At 45.3% G+C, this 23,088-nt stretch overlaps 1 protein-coding gene across 2 annotated transcripts in view; it reads left to right on the top strand.

The window, feature by feature from the left end:
• Positions 1 to 23,088, top strand: part of rfx1b (regulatory factor X, 1b (influences HLA class II expression)) — an 82,851-nt gene that overhangs the window by 5,315 nt on the left and 54,448 nt on the right. For both annotated transcript variants that reach the window (XM_060899096.1, XM_060899095.1), the window contains exon 2: positions 18,296 to 18,661. In XM_060899096.1, coding sequence (XP_060755079.1) covers positions 18,322 to 18,661 — 340 coding nt within the window. In that variant the 5' untranslated portion in view covers positions 18,296 to 18,321. The remainder of the gene's footprint in view (positions 1 to 18,295; positions 18,662 to 23,088) is intronic.

The following is a 23,088-nucleotide window of genomic DNA, read 5'->3' as shown; positions in this document are numbered from 1 at the left end:
ATTCAACGATTGTGAATATAACAATGCATTAATTAGTATTAGTACTGTATGTGAAGTCAGGTCAGCTGATTATCAACATTATATGCTGTAATTACCTTTAAGCTCATTTATGTACTTTTTTTTTTTTTTACTAATGGATCGAAAGAACATCAGTTTATTTATATTTGCTGACTGCAAAGTCATCTGAAATTTTCAAATTTTTTAAATTGTGCATGGCATTTTCCTGTGTCTCGCGAGAACAGTATCATGTGGACGAACGCGATGTGATCATTTTGATGTCCTGAGGGTCGCTTTTCTCTGTTTTGGGATCGTTTTCCTCCCTCTTGAGGTAAATAGTACAGCCCTACGGAAACAAGAAACAGCCGAATGCAAGAAGATTTAACCAATTTAATTAGCATATAGCTACTATGGAACTGCGTCACACCAAGATGGCGACGCCACCAAGAAAACATCGTGACTCTGCATCGACCTCGGAGAGTTTTGAGTCGCAGGGATGTAATCTGTGGTTGACGTTTGCGAATAGATCCGTGACACAAAAGACAAATATACTGTCCAGTAACTTTTTTTTTTCTCTGTTAATGCTTTTGTGTTCTCGTTTCTTTCTGTGTAAGATCAAAGCGTTAATTGTATAACTCCGTCATCGACTCGCTACTGTGGAGTCGAGCCCATGCACTCGAAGGCTAAGGTAGCTAAGCGCTAGCTAGAATGATTTTTGCCGCTTTTCCACTACAAACGCGGCTGAGTCGGGCTGAGCCGTGCCGTGCTGAGTCGAGCTGAGTGGGGCTGTTGGAGTTGCATTTCGACTACAACCGCGCTGAACCGTGCTGGCTGGAAGTGGGTGGACACATTGGGTGGAGTTAGCGAAAGTGGGTGGACGTCACGTGATGCCGTTAAGCAGCGCAAACAGTGACATCAGTGAGCTTTTAAGCGGTAGTCTCACGACCCGGATAGTAAACAATAAACATGGAGGACATGGAGTCGTTAGTGTTGCTGGTCTTGGTGCTGTGGCTTGTTGTCACCGACAACGCCAACAGATACTGGCAAGAGCGTATAGATGAGGCGAGGCGCATAAGGCTTCAGAAATTCTCGTAATTCGTAATTATTCTTCTTCCGGGTTTGCGGTGTTTACAGATCCCAGCGTGCTCGCGGGGTGTGTGTGGGCATGTGAGGACACTCCTCCTCACCAATCAGTGCACAGGGGAGTGTCTGCTCACGCCCCCAGCCTCACTCGGCTCGCTTTGGCTCGCTTCAGCCCCACTCCAAAACGGTGCGAGTTTTAGGGGCTAAGCAGGGCTGAAGCGAGCTGAGTCGTGCTCTTTTTTGGTAGTCGAAACGCGAGCCGTGTCGGGCTGAAGTGAGCTGAAGCGAGCTGAAGCGAGCTGAAAAAGGGTAGTGGAAAAGGGCCATTAGTTATCTATCCAGAAAAATGACATCATCTAAATCTAGTCTTGCAATCGCTTTCACTAGGCAGGCTTTCCTTTTCTTTTCCGTTGGCGGGAGAGACAAGTCTGCCATGTTCGCCCACGCCGACTTGTTTTGGTTTAAAGTAGGTCAGACACGCCCCACGGTGGTCACGTGATGTGATATTGTTGCTCACTTGCTTCGGCAATCTCCGGAATCATAAAATGCGGGATGCTTTTTATGTCGGCAAAACACTGACACACAGGATATATGGTGTGGGTGTGTGCGTGCGCAGTAGCGAAACATCTCAAACCTCCAACAGCAATAGAAATGGAACATTTTACCCAGAGTTCAACTTTGCAATCAGAACCTTTAAATATTTAAGCCTGCACTAATGAATACATGCTTCAATTTACTGTACCACTTACGTTAATGCTAAATGTAAGCCTTAAAATACTGAAAAAAATTTAATGTGGGAAATAAGTGATTTTGCGGGTGTTTTTTTTTTTTTTTTTTAAGTCCTAAGAAATAATTTTACATGGCTCAGAATCTGAGTACGCATGAATATGCAATATGGAAACACCTTGATGTCCTTCCACCACCCCAGCGGCCTAATAAAACTAATTATAACTAGTTCACATCAGTCAGAGGTCGTTACATGTGAGATTTCACTATCAGAGTTTGTACGTTCCATCACAAGACCAGGCAAGTAAACAGCATCTATTTGTAGGGTGCATTGTGAAACCAGTTCTGCAGGCTCCAGATATAGAGTCTTCAATCATCTCTCCTGCTTAGCTGAGTGTTTACTGCGTGTGTGTGTGTGTGTGTGTGTGTAGCGTAGCCCAGTTGTCTCATCTCATTATCTCTAGCCGCTTTATCCTGTTCTGCAGGGTCGCAGGCAAGCTGGAGCCTATCCCAGCTGACTACGGGCGAAAGGCGGGGTACACCCTGGACAAGTCGCCAGGTCATCACAGGGCTGACACATATGGCCCTTTTCCACTACCCTTTTTCAGCTCACTTCAGCCCGACACGGCTCGCGTTTCGACTACCAAAAAACAGCGCGACTCGGCTCGCTTCAGCCCTGCTTAGCCCCTAAAACTCGCACCATTTTGGAGTGGGGCTGAAGCGAGCCAAAGCGAGCCGAGTGAGGCTGGGGGCGTGAGCAGACACTCCCCTGTGCACTGATTGGTGAGGAGGAGTGTCCTCACATGCCCACACACGCCCCGCAAGCACGCTGGGATCTGTAAACACCGCAAACCCGGAAGAAGAAGAATTACGAATTACGAGAATTTCTGAAGCCTTATGCGCCTCGCCTCATCTATACGCTCTTGCCAGTATCTGTCCGCGTTGTCGGTGACAACAAGCCACAGCACCAAGACCAGCAACACTAACGACTCCATGTCCTCCATGTTTATTGTTTACTATCCGGGTCGTGAGACTACCGCTTAAAAGCTCACTGATGTCACTGTTTGCGCTGCTTAACGGCATCACGTGACGTCCACCCACTTTCGCTAACTCCACCCAATGTGTCCACCCACTTCCAGCCAGCACGGTTCAGCGCGGTTGTAGAGTCGAAATGCAACTCCAACAGCCCCACTCAGCTTGACTCAGCACGGCACGGCTCAGCCGCGTTTGTAGTGGAAAAGCGGCATTAGACACAGACAACCATTCACACTCACATTCACACCTACGGTCAATTTAGAGTCACCAGTTAACCTAACCTGCATGTCTTTGGACTGTGGGGGAAACCGGAGCACCCGGAGGAAACCCACGCGGACACGGGGAGAACATGCAAACTCCGCACAGAAAGGCCCTCGCCGGCCCCGGGGCTCGAACCCAGGACCTTCTTGCTGTGAGGCAACAGTGCTAACCACTACACCAGCGTGCCACCCCAGCCCAGTTGTTTGACAACCAATTAAAGACTGCCATAATTCAATGGCTCATTGCTGTGTTTAATAGGAACAGATCATTTAGCATTCAGTAGGTGAGATGAGATGAGATGTGAGAGGAAGTGTGTTATCGATTGAGCTGCAAAATAAAACACCTGGGAGCGTGCTGTTCTCGGAAAATGATCAGCGACAGGATGGTGTGATGCAGCAGATTAACAGTTCCCACCAGGAAGTGGATTATTTTCCTATAACAGTATGTCAGTGAAGTGTTTTAATCCTCGTACGTAACAGCAAAATGAGAACCTTTATTTATTTATTTATTTATTTATACCTCGCCCAGGACGGAGTCCATCGGGGGTAGGGCTGCACGATTCTGGAAAAAATGTGTATCATGATTTTCTTGATAAGAATTGATATCACGATTCTCTGCACGATTTTTTTTTTTTAAACAAATTTAAATCTTTATTCAACTCTAATCTCAAATTCAAAATCAATTTACTATTCAGTTTGCATAACAAAAATATTTAAAGTAAAATACAGCACGACTAATACGGTCAAGGCAGTTGTGGTAATGTGCACAATGTTCATGGCTGTAACCTCCATGAAGTTCACCTAGAACAGATATTCACACATTCTGTTAGCCAGAACACCAATAAAGTCTCGTCTCGTCTTCTTCCGCTTTATCCGGGGCCGGGTTGCGGAGGCAGCAGTCTAAAGGCCAATTTATGCTAACAACCCAGTCCTCGCAGATAGCGTCGCAGACGGTGTCTGCGTAGCCCCCCCACCTTCGCAGACACTCTGCACGCACCTCCCAAAAATTGTGACCACCGCAGAAGCCTCGCAGACAGCGTCGCAGACAAGAGGGCTCTGATTGGTCCACTCTACATCCGCTGTACACGCACTTCCGCTTCCCTACTTTCCCGGTTTGGTTTGTTTTCACGACCGCCATTTTTAAAAACACGAGCGAAGATGGAGCAGCACGAAGAGCGGTTGATCGAGGAAGTGAGGAAGTACGTACATCTATACGATTCCAGTTCTAGTCATTATAAGTAACCGGAGGATAAACACTCCACTAACCACACCCACCAACTACTCCTAGCGACTTCGCGCCCCCTTGCGTTGTGGCGGTGAATAACATCGCGCACGCCTATTACTCCCCGCTCAACGATAAATTACAACTGTCTGCGAAAAGCTATCTGCGAAAGCCTTGTCGCAAGAGCATGCAGAGGCCTTAAGCATGGAAGCCCAAACTTCCCTTTCCCCAGACACCTCGGCCAGCTCCTCGGGAAGAACACCGAGGCGTTCCCAGGCCAGCCGAGAGACATAGTCCCTCCAGCGTGTCCTGGGTCTTCCCCGGGGCCTCCTCCCGGGGGGACATGCCTGGAACACCTCCCCAGGGAGGCGTCCAGGAGGCATCCGAAAAAGATGCCCGAGCCACCTCAGCTGATTCCTCTCGATGTGGAGGAGCAGCGGCTCTACTCCGAGCTCCTCCCGAGTGACTGTGCTTCTCACCCTATCTCTAAGGGAGCACCCAGCCACCCTGCGAAGGAAACTCATTTCGGCCGCTTGTATCCGCGATCTTGTTCTTTCGGTCATTACCCAAAGCTCATGACCAATAAAATAAACGCAGAGAAGACCCAATTACTTCTAAAATGAACTGCAATGAACTCTATGAAGTTCACCTACAACAGGCATTTACACACATTGTGTTAGCCAGAACACTGTAATGTACATGGCAGGTATTGCAACGTTTGATAAATAGTTGCGTGAAGGCATCGAGTATCGTTTATCCAATGTTTTGATCATTTTTTAAAATCCGTCATGCTCTACCGTGTTTATGGGGGCCATATCTTTAGCTAGGTGGTAAGCGATTGCTGCAGTTATTTCCTTCTGCCTGCTGGAGCTGGGTGGATATGGTGTCGCGTTGCGTATGGTCTCCGTTATAGACGTCTGTTTTTTTGGACATTCATTTTGTACAGTTTCATACTGCACTTTGTGGTGGCGTTTGAGGTGGCTAAACAGGTTGGTCGTATTACCCTGCTTTGCTGCTACTCGGGCAGAACATATGGTGCAGTGTACATCGCGCTGGTTGTCGTCGTCTGGTTTAAACCCGAAATATTGCCACACCAAAGAATGCGAACCTCTCTTAAGGGCCCCATACACGTTCAAAAAAGTCGTCAAAATTTTGTATCAAAATTTTGATATCAAAATTTTGATGCAAAATTTTGATGTAAAATTTTGATGTAAAATGTCCACACACAATTCAATGTTTTTTCTATCAAAAATTCAGTATTGTCAAAAACTTTGACATGGACGCAGCAGTGGCCGTAGCACTTGTGTTCGCTTTGGACAATGAACCGCCTCGGCATCGACGGAAATGGTCGAAAGACTGGTTTTTGAAACGGCGAACGTACGGTCACGTCAACCTCCTCAGAGAACTTCGTCTCAAAGAACCAGAGGACTTCCGTAATTTCCTTAGGATGGATGCCCCATCCTTCGATGAATTATTGGACCTTGTCAAGCCATTGATATTGAAAGAAGACACTGTGATGCGTTCATCTATACCACCAAGTGAACGCTTGTCCGTCACACTGAGGTACCTGGCATCTGGAAATTCTTTTGAAGACTTGAAATTCCTGACTGCAACGTCTCCGCAAGCAATTGGAAAGATAGTTATTGAAACTTGCAAGGCCATCATCTTTTGTCTGAAGCGTCAACAAACAATAAAGCCCCCCACACACGCATCAATAATTTGACGACTCTTCAAAAAATATCAAAGTGATTTGATATGTCAAAATTTGGGTTCAAAATTTTGACATCAAATTTTTGACATCAAAACACCCTACACACGATCAAACTTTGTATCAAAATTTTGATATCAAAATTTTGACGACTTTTTTGAACGTGTATGGGGCCCTTAAGGAACAAACTGTGTTGGACGACTTGCCTGGCTCTCTTCGCTAAAGGGCCCCATACAAGTTCAAAAAAGTCATCAAAATTTTGATATCAAAATTTTGATGCAAAATTTTGATGTAAAATGTCCACACACGATTCAATGTTTTTTCTATCAAAAATTCAGTATTGTCAAAAACTTAGACATGGACGCAGCAGTGGCCGTAGCACTTGTGTTCGCTTTGGACAATGAACCACCTCGGCATCGACCGAAATGGTCGAAAGACTGGTTTTTGAAACGGCGAACGTACGGTCACGTCAACCTCCTCAGAGAACTTCGTCTCAAAGAACCAGAGGACTTCTGTAATTTCCTTAGGATGGATGCCCCATCCTTCGATGAATTATTGGACCTTGTCAAGCCATTGATATTGAAAGAAGACACTGTGATGCGTTCAGCCCCCCACACACGCATCAATAATTTGATGACTCTTCAAAAAATATCAAAGTGATTTGATATGTCAAAATTTGGGTTCAAAATTTTGACATCAAATTTTTGACATCAAAACACCCTACACACGATCAAACTTTGTATCAAAATTTTGATACAAAATTTTGACGACTTTTTTGAACGTGTATGGGGCCCTTAACACCTGGGTTTTCATCATCCTCCATTTTCCTCATGCAGACTTCGCATATCTCTTCACTCACTCATGCTGCTGTGTTTCGAAAAAACAAGTATCTCTTTCTGCCTTGCTTGCCGCTGAATCACGTGACGTACAGGTCCATTCATGATTGGTTTAGGGAGAAAGCCTGCTGCTACGCGCAACCACATGACGTGCAGGTGCATTTAGGATTGGTTGAGGGAGAAAGCAACTACAGTGGACTTTACGGGAGCACGGAGGGAAACTAAAGTGTGACGCGGCTCGTGATGCAAAAACAAAACAAAACAGAAGAATCGTCTCTAATCAAAAAGTGAATCGCATGTAGGTGTGAACCGAGATCGCGGTTTTTTAACGATATATCGTGCAGCCCTAATCGGGGGTGAGGTATTGTTTTTGGTCGGGATTCTTTGTTTGCTTCTTTTTTTTTTGTAAACAATGTTGCGGGAAAATGGCTGGACCAATCTTCATGAAACTTTCAGGATAGATGAGCATTGGTCTCAAATAGAACCTACAAAATTTTGAGGGTCATCTGGCCAAAGTCAAGGTCACGGTGACCAAAAAGGTTAAAGCATATACGCAGAACCATGGCCTCGCTTTTTGTTTATAAATGCCTTGAGAACACAAGAATGGCACAGGAATAGTTTTAAGCGTTAACAATAAATCTAATATAATAATTTTTACAATTAAAATGATTTCATGTAGGTAGCGGTCTGAGTGAATGACCTTGACATCTCTGACGTCACAGCAGGAAGTCTTATCGGTCTCATCGCCATTTCCGCTATTGAGGTTTTTCACCTGACGTCACAGGGTCACGTGACGCCCCGGTGTCCACCATTTTGGACGGCAAGCTAGCTAATGTCAACAACAGTAGCTAGTATGTTACTGTAGCAATATTTACGTTCAGTCATTTGGATGACTGTTAAAACCTTTCAGTCTCAAGTTTTTCCTTTACTGGATTTACTAGTTTACTGAGCGAGCGCGCGATGGCTCCCGGCTCGGCCGAAGAGGGCGCGATGGCTCCCGGCTCGGCCGGAGAGCGCGCGATGGCTCCCCGCTCGGCCGAAGAGGGCGCGATGGCTCCCGGCTCGGCCGGAGAGCGCGCGATGGCTCCCGGCTCGGCCGGAGAGGGCGCGATGGCTCCCGGCTCGGCCGGAGAGGGCGCGATGGCTCCCGGCTCGGCCGGAGAGGGCGCGATGGCTCCCGGCTCGGCCGGAGAGGGCGCGATGGCTCCCGGCTCGGCCGGAGAGGGCGCGATGGCTCCCGGCTCGGCCGGAGAGGGCGCGATGGCTCCCGGCTCGGCCGCCGAGCGCGCGATGGCTCCCCGCTCGGCCGGAGAGGGCGCGATGGCTCCCGGCTCGGCCGGAGAGGGCGCGATGGCTCCCGGCTCGGCCGGAGAGGGCGCGATGGCTCCCGGCTCGGCCGGAGAGGGCGCGATGGCTCCCGGCTCGGCCGGAGAGGGCGCGATGGCTCCCGGCTCGGCCGGAGAGCGCGCGATGGCTCCCGGCTCGGCCGGAGAGCGCGCGATGGCTCCCCGCTCGGCCGGAGAGGGCGCGATGGCTCCCGGCTCGGCCGGAGAGGGCGCGATGGCTCCCGGCTCGGCCGCCGAGCGCGCGATGGCTCCCGGCTCGGCCGGAGAGGGCGCGATGGCTCCCGGCTCGGCCGGAGAGCGCGCGATGGCTCCCCGCTCGGCCGGAGAGGGCGCGATGGCTCCCGGCTCGGCCGGAGAGCGCGCGATGGCTCCCTGCTCGGCCGGAGAGGGCGCGATGGCTCCCGGCTCGGCCGGAGAGCGCGCGATGGCTCCCGGCTCGGCCGGAGAGGGCGCGATGGCTCCCGGCTCGGCCGGAGAGGGCGCGATGGCTCCCGGCTCGGCCGGAGAGCGCGCGATGGCTCCCGGCTCGGCCGGAGAGCGCGCGATGGCTCCCCGCTCGGCCGGAGAGGGCGCGATGGCTCCCGGCTCGGCCGGAGAGGGCGCGATGGCTCCCGGCTCGGCCGGAGAGGGCGCGATGGCTCCCGGCTCGGCCGGAGAGGGCGCGATGGCTCCCGGCTCGGCCGGAGAGCGCGCGATGGCTCCCGGCTCGGCCGCCGAGCGCGCTAGCTCAGTAAACTAGTAAATCCAGTAAAGGAAAAACCTGAGACCGAAAGGTTTTAACAGTCATCCAAATGACTGAACGTAAACATTGCTACAGTAACATACTAGCTACGATGTTGTTGACATTAGCTAGTGCTAACAGCTAGTTGCTAATACACTGCTACAACTACACCGACCCTAATAATACAGTTCTTGGTCATTGCCTGGTAACAGCAAATTTATAACGGGCCATGTCTCAACAGACTAAGAAGTTATTTCAATGACATTTAATAACATTTTGTTTATCCTGAGGACCGAAAGTAAATGAAAATGTGAACAAACCTTAGCTGTAATCAGATGGCGACCACCGGCTCCAGGGACGACCCGCTGATGTAGGCATGTTACCCAGCCTGACACAAAATATTTGTAGGCATCCAAACTCGTATACGCTTTCAGATCAATACCTGTGTATGGCGATGGGTTTTTAACGACATAGGTATACAGATCATGTGGGCCGAAGTCAGGTAAAGACGAGGGCTTCGTGTACTTCCGTACGTCAGTGAACAATCCTGGTGGAAGCAGGTAAAAGTCGTTCTCTAAGCCTGCTAACCTCAATTTTTGCAAATACCTCTCCCTCTGCTCGCCCTGTAAATGCCCTACGTCGCTGGATAGTGAAGGTGTTTTCTGCATCTCGCTCCTTTTTCTTTTATGTTTTTCGTTTGTCACCTTCCTCGCATTCAAACTGATTCGAGCCGTGACGTCCAAAATGGCAGCATCACATGACTTGGTCACGTGAGTGAAATACCTCAATACTAAAACACAGCTGACTGCAACTCCGATCCTCCATTTTGAGCTAATTTATCGTCATGCCACGTAGATATTAGGGGTGTAAATCACTGCCATCATGACGATTCGATTCAGTATCGATTTCTTAAGGCAACGATTCGATTATTTTCGATACTTAAGAATGCCCCACGATTCGATTCGATTCAATCCGATTCGATTAATTGGTTCGATTTTTTTTTTTTTTACTTTACAGGCTAGGCTATATTTCAAATTTTAAATCAACAGAAGCTGTAATATCATCAAATATTTTATTTGCGAAAGAATAGCAAATAACAAAAGTAACAAAGTAGTGCTCCACCTAGGCCTACTGTACACCTCATTCACCAAAAAATGCACCTGTCTTAGCTATAGATACTGAAGGGCCTTTCTTAAGCCTTACATGAAAAAAGTATTTCACAAAATCAGTGCAATGACCGCAAAAGTGCACTACCAGAGAAATGTAACAAAAACATAGGTCTATACTTGCACTTAGTGCGCCGACAAATTAGACGTGTTTCCACAGTATCTAAGTTCACATCGACAGTCTTTACATATAGCCACATCCCTTACCAATTGTCCCTTCTCTTTGCGGAAACCGAAATGCTTCCATACGAACGACTTAAAACTTTGAGGAGTGTGTAAGTCAGTTTTTTTCTCCGCCATAACAAAATGTCTGCCCCGACTGTTTATGAGAGTGTGTGTGTGCCCGCTGAAAGAGGGTAGAGAAGCGAAGTAGGAGGTGGAGACAAAGTAAGGTTAGCGCCACCCGCAGCGCGGGAGTCAGAATTACGCCTTAGAGCAGATGACTAAAAATAGACAGGAGGTAAAATACATACAAGGATCGATTCTCTTGTGGACGTGTCGATGCATTGGATCGTCAACTGTAGGATCGATGCATCGATATGTATCGATTATTATTTACACCACTAGTAGATATGTTGCTGCACCCGCCGGCAACGCGACTTATGTTGCATTCATGGCCCAACAATGTTCAAACTGCAAAGATTTGGACGCGTTTTGCGAGAAGTTCACGGGCACATTGGCGCCTACGAAGCGGTCTCTCCTCTGCTCTGTACATTTTACTGAAGACTCGTACGAGACCTCTGATCTGTTGAGGAGCGCTGGCTATAAGCCCGGATTGAAAGACGGTGCAGGTACCAACAATTAAAGGAAAAGAAAACTACAAGAGAAGGAAAGTAAGTTCAGTTGCACCAGTTCTCCCGGAGCGCGAGCCGAGGGTTATTGGTAAAACCCGAGACGTGACATCATATCGCTCGGGCAGTGACCTCCCCGCGGTTGTTGCTAAAACTGGTGACGTCCCGTCCCGGGTTTTAGTAATTGCCTGAGCCGAGCAGTAATGGCGGAGTACTCAGTATGGAGAAAATGGAGAATGAGCCTCAGCAGCAGTATGAATGGAGAACTGAACGAACAACTGAAAGTCAGATTGTTTCGAAACAATCAGCCACAAGAAGCGAGAACAGACGGGAAAGATGCGACTCTCATTTGGATACAAAACAACACTCGTTGTTTACCTGCATTTAGATTAATACATGTAACTTGTATTGTGCGTTTAAGTTACCGGTATAAGATTATTTAATTTGCTTCAGAATGTGATTCTCAGTTCATCTGATTATTTAATTAGCCAAATGCATGCATGTACATGTATGTTGCATAAGTTATAACACCCATCCTGTTTTAATGAGAGTCAACCCACAATCAATGAAGTCAAATCAGTCTTAGTTGAGCAAGTTGGTAACGGTATTTCTTACTTTCACCATAAATTTTTATTTATATGACTTTGGTCTATAGCTGTCAAAGGCCTCGGCCTTAAAACTGGTTCCCGCTGTGATGTCACACACTCAGGGCTGGCTGGCTCAGCGGGGCGGCTCCAATGTCAACTTTGCGGTCGATTTTAACTCTCCAAAAAAAAAAAAAATATATATATATATATATATATATATATATATATATATATATATATATATATATATATTTTTTTTTTTTTACATTTTTTTTAAATTCCCATTTATGCAGCATACAAGAGTCAAGGATGGAGTTACTATCCACTCAGAAATGTATTTAAAAATAAAGGTTCTGCGTATTTAAAATAAAAAATAATAAAAAGCGGGCGGAAAGACTCCTCCCACAAACATGCTGATTGGCTCACCTGCCTCCTTTGCATACACTGCTGTCATTGGATGGTTTCTTGGTTTGTTTACATACACAAAGGAAGGGGTTTTGGTCACGCCCACTTTTAAACCCCATTGATTAAAAACTTCCCTGCTCTGTTGATTTATTACTGTAAATATTAATTATAAATAAATGGACTAGACTAAAGAAATCGCTTTCAGACATGTTTATGCTTAGGCCATCCTTAAAAAAAAATCCATTTCCTGTCCACCGGGTGAGCAAAAAAAAATTTCAGTCGGGAGGGAGGGATTTTTTTTTTTTAAATATATGGATGGATAAGAAATCGCAATGCTGTGTTTGTTTTTTCTTTCAGTACTTTTTTATTACAAAAGCAGACACAATTGATAAAATATGACTGTTTAATCAACTGAAACTTGTACAAAAACTTTAAGTTAGCATTTTAAATGCTGACTGCAACATTTGCAATAAATGTCTCATGACTGGCTAGTATGAGCCTTAAGGCCAATTTATGCTGACAACCCAGTCCTCACAGATGGCGTCTGCATAGCCCCCCCCCCCCCCCCTTCGCAGACGCTCTGCGCGCACCTCCCAAAAATTGTGATCACCGCAGACAGCCTCGCAGACAAGAGGGCTCTGATTGGTCCACTCTACATCCGCTGTACACGCACTTCCACTTCCCTACTTTCCCGGTTTGGTTTGTTTTCACGACCGCCATTTTTAAAAACACGAGCGAAGATGGAGCAGCACGAAGAGCGGTTGATTGAGGAAGTGAGGAAGTACGTACATTTATACGACTCCAGTTCTAGTCATTATAAGTAACCGGAGGATAAACACTCCACTAACCACACCCACCAACTACTCCTAGCGATTTCGCGACTTCGCGCCCCCTTGCGTTGTGGCGGTGAATAACATCGCGCACGCCTATTACTCCCCACTCAACGATAAATTACAACTGTCTGCGAAAAGCTATCTGCGAAAGCCTTGTCGCAAGAGCATGCAGAGGCCCTTAGTGGAAAGCCCTGGGAATGCATAAATGTCAAGTTCGATTTTAGATTTACGAACCCGAAAAAAATGTCGAAAAACCGGCGTTAAAAAAAAAATTCAACCGCACAAACGGCACTCACCCGGCCGGTGGACCGGAAACAGAACATTTTTTAATAATGGCCTTATTACAGAGGGAAAGTGCGTTCCACTGAGTCTTCACTGTCTGTACTGTATATTATTTATATTATTCTACTCTTACCTCTTACAGTTTTCGAAACTGAAACCTCCGACCCGATAGTCTGGTTAACACCAGACCATATCACAAGTGAAATATGGTCTGGAATCCGCCTATTGAATTTCTCGTAGGGAAGGTGTGGTTTACGATTGTCAACGGCCGTTTATTGGACGTTGCGAATGTCTATCATTTGGCGTACACGTAGCCCATGGCCAATCATGGCAGTTGTACCCGGTGACGTAGTTAGAGCGACGAAGAAAGACTGAAACGCTGTTCTTTTTTTAAAACAAACTTTCGCTCTAAACTATTCAGAACAGTGTCTAAAGCTTGATCGAAAGTTTGGTTCGTATCGCTCGCCGCCATGTTAAATGTGATCCGTAAACAGTCCCAAATAAACTACAAGCTTCCGTTTGTCGAGTAGTACGCGTCACCGTCTTTCCACCCCTCCCCACTCTCTGATTGGCTCCCTAACTCAGGCGAGCCTTTAAAGATATTTTTTTGGGCTTTTTCACCTTTATTGGATAGGACAGTGTAGAGACAGGAAATGAGTGGGAGAGAGAGACGGGGAGGGATCGGGAAATGACCTCGGGTCGGAATCGAACCTGGGTCCCCGGATTTATGGTATGGCGCCTTATCCACCTGAGCCACGACGCCCCCCAGGAAGGTTTATAGGACCATTTCTCAGTGTCTTTGTTTTTTTAATCAATAGTTTTTCAGTAATAACTTAATATTTAACATATCACTCAATTTTAATCACAAAAAGAGAAAATCGCAACAGTTTCTCGCAACTTTCACTTCCTCCCGCAATGTAATCGCAACAAAAACCTAAAAGACACCGCAACTTTCATCGCAATTTTTTGGAAAACCCCTCGCAACATCAGACATTTTAGCCCGCAACAATCACAAAAAAGGCCCGCGGAATCCTGGGGGGGACTGGAAAAAGAAGGAAGTATGACCACGATTATTTAAAGTTTGGATTTTCATGGACTGGATCTGAAGATGCTCCACTGCCACAGGGCAATTCCATGTAAATGTCAACCTCACCATGCAAAAATAAAGCAACATGTAATACATCAAAACCACTCCCAGAGATATCACCTAGGCCTGTATTTTACAGATGTGAATAAGTTGAACCAATTTGTAACCAACCTAATATGTCACTGTCAGTCTTTCTTTCTTATAATGTAAAACCCAAGCTAAAACCAACTTTGATCATGTACAATTCTATATTATTGCCACAAGCCACAGAAATGTATGCTAAAATCCACAAAACAGCAAAACAATAGCCATCCTAAATATTATTTAAGAACTTTGATAGTTTTAGCTGATATTTAGAGAGTTTTTCAAAGGGTTATGGTGGTTAAATTGCTGATTTTCTAAACATATGCCATGTCTATTTCAGATGCGTCACATCCATAACGGAATTTCGTCACATCCATAACGCTGACTTTTCCTTCCGAAACTCTGCATGAAATACACAATATTTTAAACAAAGATTTTTTAATATTCACCTTGGACCCGTCTATCAAATGGATCTCTCCATTTCGACATTAGGTTTACAATTTCATGGAGTTTGATAAAAATGTACAGTCACCCAAGAAAAGTGATACTTCTTCTGTCACATCCATAACGCATCTTTTATTGGTGTTTTCTGGCATGCCCTAGATGTACTATGGGAATTGTTCTTGTTCTATCACTTCTCCAGTATGGTACAGCCTTAAAATATGCAACACCTGTTTAAATACTGGGAGACAATAAAACATGCACTGGGTCATTTGTTGCCATTTTGCGTTCAAGTGTCACGTCCATAACGCTGGAATTGCTCCACAGTGTGTTGTCTGCCAAGAGGTGCTAGCTAACGATGCTATGAGATGTTTAAAATGTGTAAAACAAGATGTTTTAAAAAGCACAGATGTTTAAAATGTGAAAAAGAAAAAAATAATGTGTACAACAACCATTTTTTTTTTTAAATACGAATGGAACATTAAGTATAGCAACAACAAAAATTGTAAGGGGGGGGGGCGCTGTTGTTTATTTGCTGTCCGGGGGGGGGGGGCTGACTCTCCCACACTTTGAAAACCCTTGTATTAGTATGTATGTGTGCGCGCGCATCGTAGCTGTGCGGTTCTAGAAAGTGACTCAACACCTTCTGACCAATCAGAATCGAGAATTCTTCAGCGCATGCAGTGTATACATATTTCAGAGAGCTTAGATTAAATTATTATCGAATGTGAGATACCGATTTTCTGACTTTAGCGTGTTGCGTCACAAGCTTCGCATTGATCTGTTTAGTAGCATTGTTGCTTTTTAATGTCTGTGTACAATAAAAAAAAATTTTGATCCTAAATCAGTTGTGAATAAAGATGAAGGTTTAAATAATTTTAAAGTCATCATGCAGTCCTGCTCCCTGATCCAAAAGAGAAAGAAAGGGCACTTTGGCATCGCTTCACTGTTGTCAGTTTCTCTGTTGTTTCTTCTTATCTTCTCTCACGCATGCACACACAGAGCACTGGGGTTAATACAGTGGCCTTCAAACAGGAAGTAACTTCCTTTACGTTCAATAAGACACAAAAGAGGCACATGTCTGGTAGCAGTTTTTCTCTCTCGCTCTCTCTCAAGCCTTTTGTATGAAATCGCACTCACTGCCTGCTTGATGTGTGTGTTTGCTGAGATTGAGAAGCGAAGGTGAATGGCTGATCTGAATAAAGCTGCAGTATTCTATCTTTGTGGTTTTCATCTCAAAGCCACAAACGCCTAAAAAAAAAACCAATTTCTGACACGTAAACAGTTTGTGAGCTACAACTCCAATTCCAAAAAAATTGGGACCCTGTAATGTAAATAAAAACAGAATACGGTGGCTTGCTAATCGATATAGGAGACCCTGTATTTCACTGAAAATAGTACAAAGACAACATATCAGATGTTGAAACCGGGAAAGTTTTTTTTTTTTTTTTTTAAATATATGCTCATTTTGGGGCGGCACGGTGGTGTAGTGGTTAGCGCTGTCGCCTCACAGCAAGAAGGTCCTGGGTTCGAGCCCCGGGGCCGGCGAGGGCCTTTCTGTGTGGAGTTTGCATGTTCTCCCCGTGTCCGCGTGGGTTTCCTCCGGGTGCTCCGGTTTCCCCCACAGTCCAAAGACATGCAGGTTAGGTTAACTGGTGACTCTAAATTGACCGTAGGTGTGAATGTGAGTGTGAATGGTTGTCTGTGTCTGTGTCAGCCCTGTGATGACCTGGCGACTTGTCCAGGGTGTACCCCGCCTTTCGCCCGTAGTCAGTTGGGATAGGCTCCAGCTTGCCTGCGACCCTGTAGAAGGATAAAGCGGCTAGAGATAATGAGATGAGATGCTCATTTTGAATTTAATTCCAGCAACACGCTTCAGAAAAGTTGGAACAGGGGCAACAAAGCACTGGAAATGCTAAAAATTGTAGAAAGAGCATCCTAGAGAGGCGGAGTCTCTCAGAAGTAAAGATGAGGTGGGGTTCACCGCTCTGTGAAAGACTGTGTGGGCAAACAGTGCAACAATTTAAGAATACCAAAACATTCTCAATGGAAAACTGCAAAGAATTTGGGGATCACATCATCTATGGTACATAATATATCATTTAAAAGATTCGGAGAATCTGGAGAAATCTCTGTATGCAAGAGACAAGGCTGAAAACTGACACTGGATGCCTGTGATCTTCAGGCCCTCAGGAGACACTGCATTAAAAGCAGACACGTGTCTGTAGTGGAAAGTATGCTGCGTTCATGTGCTATGGGAAGATGATATTTTCCAGTTGGGAGGTGGTATTTACCAGTGTGTTGTGTTCACATACTTTTGTTGTTCAATTAAAGATGGTGGACCAGATTCAGAATCAGGCCTGTTATTTGGCTAAAACAATTCTAGATTGCCTTGTTCATCAGCTGCAGCAGGAATATGAGTTGTCAAAAGGTAAATAATGCTGAATATTTCCTGATCATGACAAGTAGAGATTTTCTTAACACATTGTTCACCGCCATGTTGAAAGGTTAAAGTTCATCTCATCTCGGCAACTCGTGTATCAAAATTTTCTACGAGTTGCCCAGTGGAAAATACCACAAGAGGGGGCGTTCATGTGTGCTTTCCATGTCGGCGTTTGGTATTTACCATAATTCCCATAGCACATGAACGCACCGGTAGTGTATGGGCTCAGGAACACTTCAGAAAACCATCGTCTGTGAAAACACTTCATTACTGCCTCCACAAACGCAAGTTAAAACCAGATATAAACAACATCCAGAAACCCCACCACCTTGTCTGTGCCCGAGCTCTTTTATGATGGACTTAGGTGAAGTGGAAAACTGTCCCGAGGTCTGATGAATCAAAAGTAGAAATGCTTTTTAGAAATCATAGACACCACGTCCTCCAGGCTGATAAGGACAGGGACCATCCGGCTTGTCATCAGTGCGCAGTTCAAAAGCCAGCATCTGTGATGGTACGAGGGGGCATTAGTGCATATGACATGGGTAGCTTGTACATCTGGGAAGGCATCATTAATGCTGAATGATGTATACATGTTTCAGAGCAACATGCTGCCATCCAGGCAAAATCTTTTTCAGGGAAGGCCTTCCTTCTTCCAGCAAGACAACGCCAAACCGCTTTCTGCACATATTAAAACTGCATGGCTCCATAGTAAAAGAGTCCGGGTGCTAAACTGGCCTGCCTGCAGTTCAGACCATTTCAAACATTTGGCACATTTTGAAATTTTGAGCAGCTGAAATTGTCTATCAGGCAAGAATGGGACAACATTTCACTTTCAAACCTCCAGCGATCAGTCTCCTCAGTTCCCAAACATTTACTTATAGAGTGTTGTTAAAAGTAGAGGTGATGCAACACAGTGGTAAACATGTCCCTGTGCCAACTTTTTTGAAATGTGTTGTTGGCATTAAATTTAAAATGAGCATATCTTTTTCAAACAACAATAAAATTTCTCAGTTTCAACATTTTGAGATGTTGTCTTTGCACGATTTTCAATGAAATATAGGATTTCCATGATTTTCAAATCATCAAATGTCTGTTTTTATTAATATTTTACCCTGTGTCCCAACTGTTTGGGAAACGGGGTTGTAAATTCCACAGAATCCATCAAACCCATGCAAGTTTCTGTATTTATTATTATTATTATTATTATTATTATTATAGTTGTCCTGTTCCTATGTTTCCCAGTGAGCAGGGTTCCAGCGGCGCTCTCAATGGCGACTCCAGGCTACACCGAGGAGCTCCAGTCCTCCCAGCCTCAAGGGGGCAGCGTGAACACGCCGAAAAGCGGCCAGCGAAAAGCCACTCCCACAGTCACACCCGCGTTCCTTGCTGACATCCAGAGCTCATCCGGCTCCTCCCCATCACAGGCAGGCCTTTCCTCTAGAATAACGCAGACCACACCTCCAGCGATCCTCAAGAAGGCTGTTCTGGCCACGCCCACTCAGGTTACAGCGGCGGCAGCGCAGTACGCCGTGTCTGAGATTCAGAGCTCCACCTCCGGGTCCAGCAACGGGCAAAACACACCACAGTATATAGTGGTGACTGTTTCAGGTGAGACATCGTCGTCGTCGTAGTAGTAGAGTGGTATTTCTCTCTCACGTGCACACATGCACACAACTGGGCATGGTTCTAGTTTCTGTTACACCCTCTACACATCTACATGTTTTCTCCATTTCCTTTCTGAGCTTCCTCCAGGAGCTCTGTGTGTGTGCAAGCGTGCGTGCATGCATGCGTGTGTGCGTGCGGGGTGAAAGTGTTGCATTGCTGCAGGTTTATTTGTGGCGACTTCTATTAGCAGAGAACCACAGGAAGTGTCCCACATCTCACGTTACCCTACATCCCTCCACCGCCCATTACAGCCCATAATGATCCGTTTCCCACTTTTAAAATCACGTCTTTGTGCTACACCATCACCGGCTTCACACTAAAACACCAAAGAAACAAAAGAATCCCAGATGTTTAGCCAAATCCACGTTGGTCAGCGTGGTTCTATCAACTAACATCAACAGAGTTGGGGGAAAAAAGCAGTAGTTCTTGACAACGCTGTTGCTAAGCAACTGGAAACCATACAGCCAGCATATGCAGCCTAATGACTGAGAGGAAAGTGAGTTAGTTAGCTAGTCTGGTGTATGGACTATGGAAAGGAGCTGTGACAGTGGAAGCGACTCAGATTTATCAAAAACCTCAACATTTACCTCAGATGTGTTAATAAATTACGACAAAAATGCACTACAAGGCTGCAATTACACTTTAACTGCATGACGAGAAACGACAGCAACGTCACACGTCGTGAACTCGGAGCTGTCAGAAGCCCAAGATGATGAGATTTCTTTTTAGAAGATTACATTTAGTAATACTGTACTTTATTTTATGATTGAGTTTTGATTACTAAGAAGAGAAAACAACCCGAGTTAGCTTAGCAAGCAACGTGTGTGTGTCTCTCTCTCTCTCTCTCTCTCTCTCTCTCTCTCTCTCTCTCTCTCTCTCTATTTATTTATTTTTTTATATATCCCACTTCACTGCCCCCAAATCAGGAAATCAGGTCCTGCCCTTTTAAAGCCGACGTGAAACAGAAATCAAAACCTTTTTTTTTTTGGGTTTCCTTCTCTCCATCCTGCCACATATTTCCGGATTAAACCATACGTTCAGGATGGAAGTGATCTTAACTGGTGTTACACTGCTAAAAAAACAAGATTACAACAACTGGAAATATCTTGAATATGGTTGAAATATACAGTCAAAACCTGCGTATAAGGACCTGGATTTTTCCAAGTTAGCCTAAACATGTTCTTACATACACTGTATTTACTGTGAAATTAAGCTAATCAGGTTTTTAAATGGGTTCTTATTTTCTTAAGAAAAGAGCTCCTCATTGGCATTAGGCGTGGTTTATCTTTTATATAAATTATGTATACGTTTTCTCCAAATGTCTGCAATGTAAGCTAATACCCTGTCCACACTAGGGATTTTGTACCGATACGATACTACTTTCGTACCGCAACACCTGTCCACACTAGCAACTATGGACCCTTTTCACGTGACGTCACGACAAACGCAGCTGCCATTTTGGACATGTACTACCAGTAGTTTACCACAGCCAGCATTGAGGAACGGCAGCAAAGAAAGTGTTTATTTTCAGCAAGACTTCCATCATGCCACTATATTGTTGTGCACCTGGATGTAGTAACCATCAACAAACAAGCAAGGGTTATCATTTTATCGGATCCCGACGGAGAAGATGGATAGCAGCCATTAACAGATTGGCAGCCCTCGGCATACCAGCGCTTGTGTAGTGACCACTTTGTTGGAGGTAAGACGAATAAAATTAGCCAGAAAAGGCATTACATTGCTGTTAACATTCTGTGGCGGCGAGTGTGTAACCAAATAGGTTAAAATAACCCATTGTAACCTCTTTGTTGTTCTGTAGTAGCTATTAGCTAACGACATTAGCTAGCGTTGTGTTCCTTTGCTGTTGGTAGACTGTAGGACAGATCAGAGGCAGTGTCCTACAAACAGCGCTTAATTTGAGGGGGAGCAAGCCGGAGCGCGCTCCGGAACCTCGGGCGTTGGCTCCGGCAGCTATTTACACTGGATCCGGTGATCCGACACCTCTCTTGACTATGTAACAAAAAAAAAAAACCCAAATAATTAAATTAAAAAAATGCAAGTTTATTTAGTGTTAATGTCTGATTTTGATATCTGCCTTGTTGGTGATTTCTCTCATGAAACGACATCCACAAAATATCTGCAGATGAACTTAATTTGCAGTGTTATTACAAAACATGCCCAGAAGCGCAGCGCCCCGCCCCCTTTTTTTCCGCACCGGAGCTGCTCATCCTCTACGCTCTGGGACCTCCCACTTTACAAATTAAAGCACTGCCTACAAATAAGTGTTCAAAACAAGCGGAACATGTATTTGTCTCTTAAATCCAGGCCGTTCCCTGTAATCTGTAACAACGGTTGGAGAAAGTAATGGCAAATAGCGAGTGCACAAACCATAGAAGGTGAACTGTACACAGCGCCAGGGCAGTGTGATGGTATGTCTACTTTTAGATTGTGTTAGCTTATCAATGAACACACTCGTCACTCGATGAGTTTCACGTCTTTACGACGGATACTTAAATGTGTGTTAGGTATTATTGTTGCAGTCTAAGCAGTCATTGTAGCAGCTAGATGAGCGAGAACCGAAAGGGTCTGTGCCATAAACCGTTATTTCTGTACGGCGTTGCTAATGTGTCGTTACTGTTGTTATTTCTCCCTCTGCTCGCCCTGTAAATGCCCTACGTCGCTGGATAGCGAAGGTGTTTTCTGCATCTCGCTCCTTTTTCTTGTATGTTCTCCGTTTGTCGCCTTCCTCGCATTCAAACCAATTCGAGCCGAAGTCCGCTACATGTCCAAAATGGTGGTTGCGTTTACGAAGGTCACGTGACTGAAAAGGGTCTATACCGGTACTGTAGCGGTATAACTGTATCGGTACGAAACCACAAATGTATGGGTTTCGTATCGGTACTGTAGCGCTTCGCTGTAGTGTGGACAGATGAAGCGGTTCTGTATCGATACAAATATAATGCGCATGCGCAATGAACCATTCCTACGTCTTCCGGGTTATTCATACAATACGATACGCCCGTGCTTTCCAGCTGTAAATAAAACGTAAAAATGACTCAAAACGACCGTGGAGCTACATGGAGCGGAGAAAGGGAGGGAGGGAGGAAGACGGGAAAAGGGAGAGAAAGGGAGGGGAAGAGAAGGGAAGAGGGAGAAAGTGAGGGGGGAGAAAGGGAGATTCGTTTTCTTTGTTTCTTTCTCAACTGGCTCGCGCGTTTTATACGATTCGACTGAATAAATGACCACCAGAAATACAGACTGTACACTGACAACAAAAAGCACACACACGTTGTTTCATCCGCCATGTTCTCGGAAGGAAGTTACTCGGTAACCACGGAAACATTTCGCGCACACGCATTTCAACTACCGTAAAAGAAAACTGCAAACATTTCTCGCTAGTGTGGACAGATGCACTAAACTGTACCGGTATACTTTGTATCGATACAGTTATACCACTATCGTACCGGTATATATGTGAACACAGCTTATTACAGATAAGCACATACTGTATGTAAAATCAAGGTAACAAAACAGCATCATCATCCATTTCTCTTTGTCTTTGGCCAAGGTGGGAGCTTGATACCAGTTTGTACCACACTGTTGTAGATCTTCCATTACAGTTACTCTCCACATCTTTTTTTTTTTTTTGTCTCCCGCGCTGTCTTTTCCGAGAAAAGAGGACGGTTGGGCGTGGGGTTGGTACCCCCACCCTGTAAAAACTACCATTTACCACAGAAACCACTTCGGTTGTTGTAAACTTGTATTACATTTATTACCTTACCCGGGACGGAGTCCACCAGGGGGCGAGGTATGGTTTTCGGTCGGGTTTCTTTGTTTTTTTTTTTGTTAACAATATTACGGGAAAATGTCTGGATCATCTCATCTCATTATCTCTAGCTGCTTTATCCTCTTCTACAGGGTCGCAGGCAAGCTGGAGCCTATCCCAGCTGACTACGGGCGAAAGGCGGGGTACACCCTGGACAAGTCGCCAGGTCATCACAGGGCATGTCTGGATCAATCTTCATGAAATTTTCACGATAGATGGGCATTGGTCTCAAATAGAACATCCAACGTTTTGAGGGTCATCCAGTCAAGGTCACCAAAAAGGTCAAAATCATTTTCATTGTGGCTACTGCCTCATATAGAGGCGCTAGCCACTACGTCATCGTGCTGTAAGAGTGTAACAATCATGCACTGCGCATACACGTGTTCCAATTAAAATGGCCAGTGAGTGTATACAATTCGGTTCAACATTCGAAATAAATGGACTAGACTAAAGAAATCACTTTCAGACATGTTTATGCTTATTACAGAGGGAAAGTGCGTTCCGTTGAGCTCTAGCGCTGGGCCATTTCCAGGAAATAAGAGTT

Source organism: Neoarius graeffei, chromosome 18 (assembly GCF_027579695.1).
Source record: "Neoarius graeffei isolate fNeoGra1 chromosome 18, fNeoGra1.pri, whole genome shotgun sequence".
NCBI classification, from domain to species: domain Eukaryota; kingdom Metazoa; phylum Chordata; class Actinopteri; order Siluriformes; family Ariidae; genus Neoarius; species Neoarius graeffei.
This window is presented reverse-complemented; position numbering and strand designations above follow the sequence as displayed.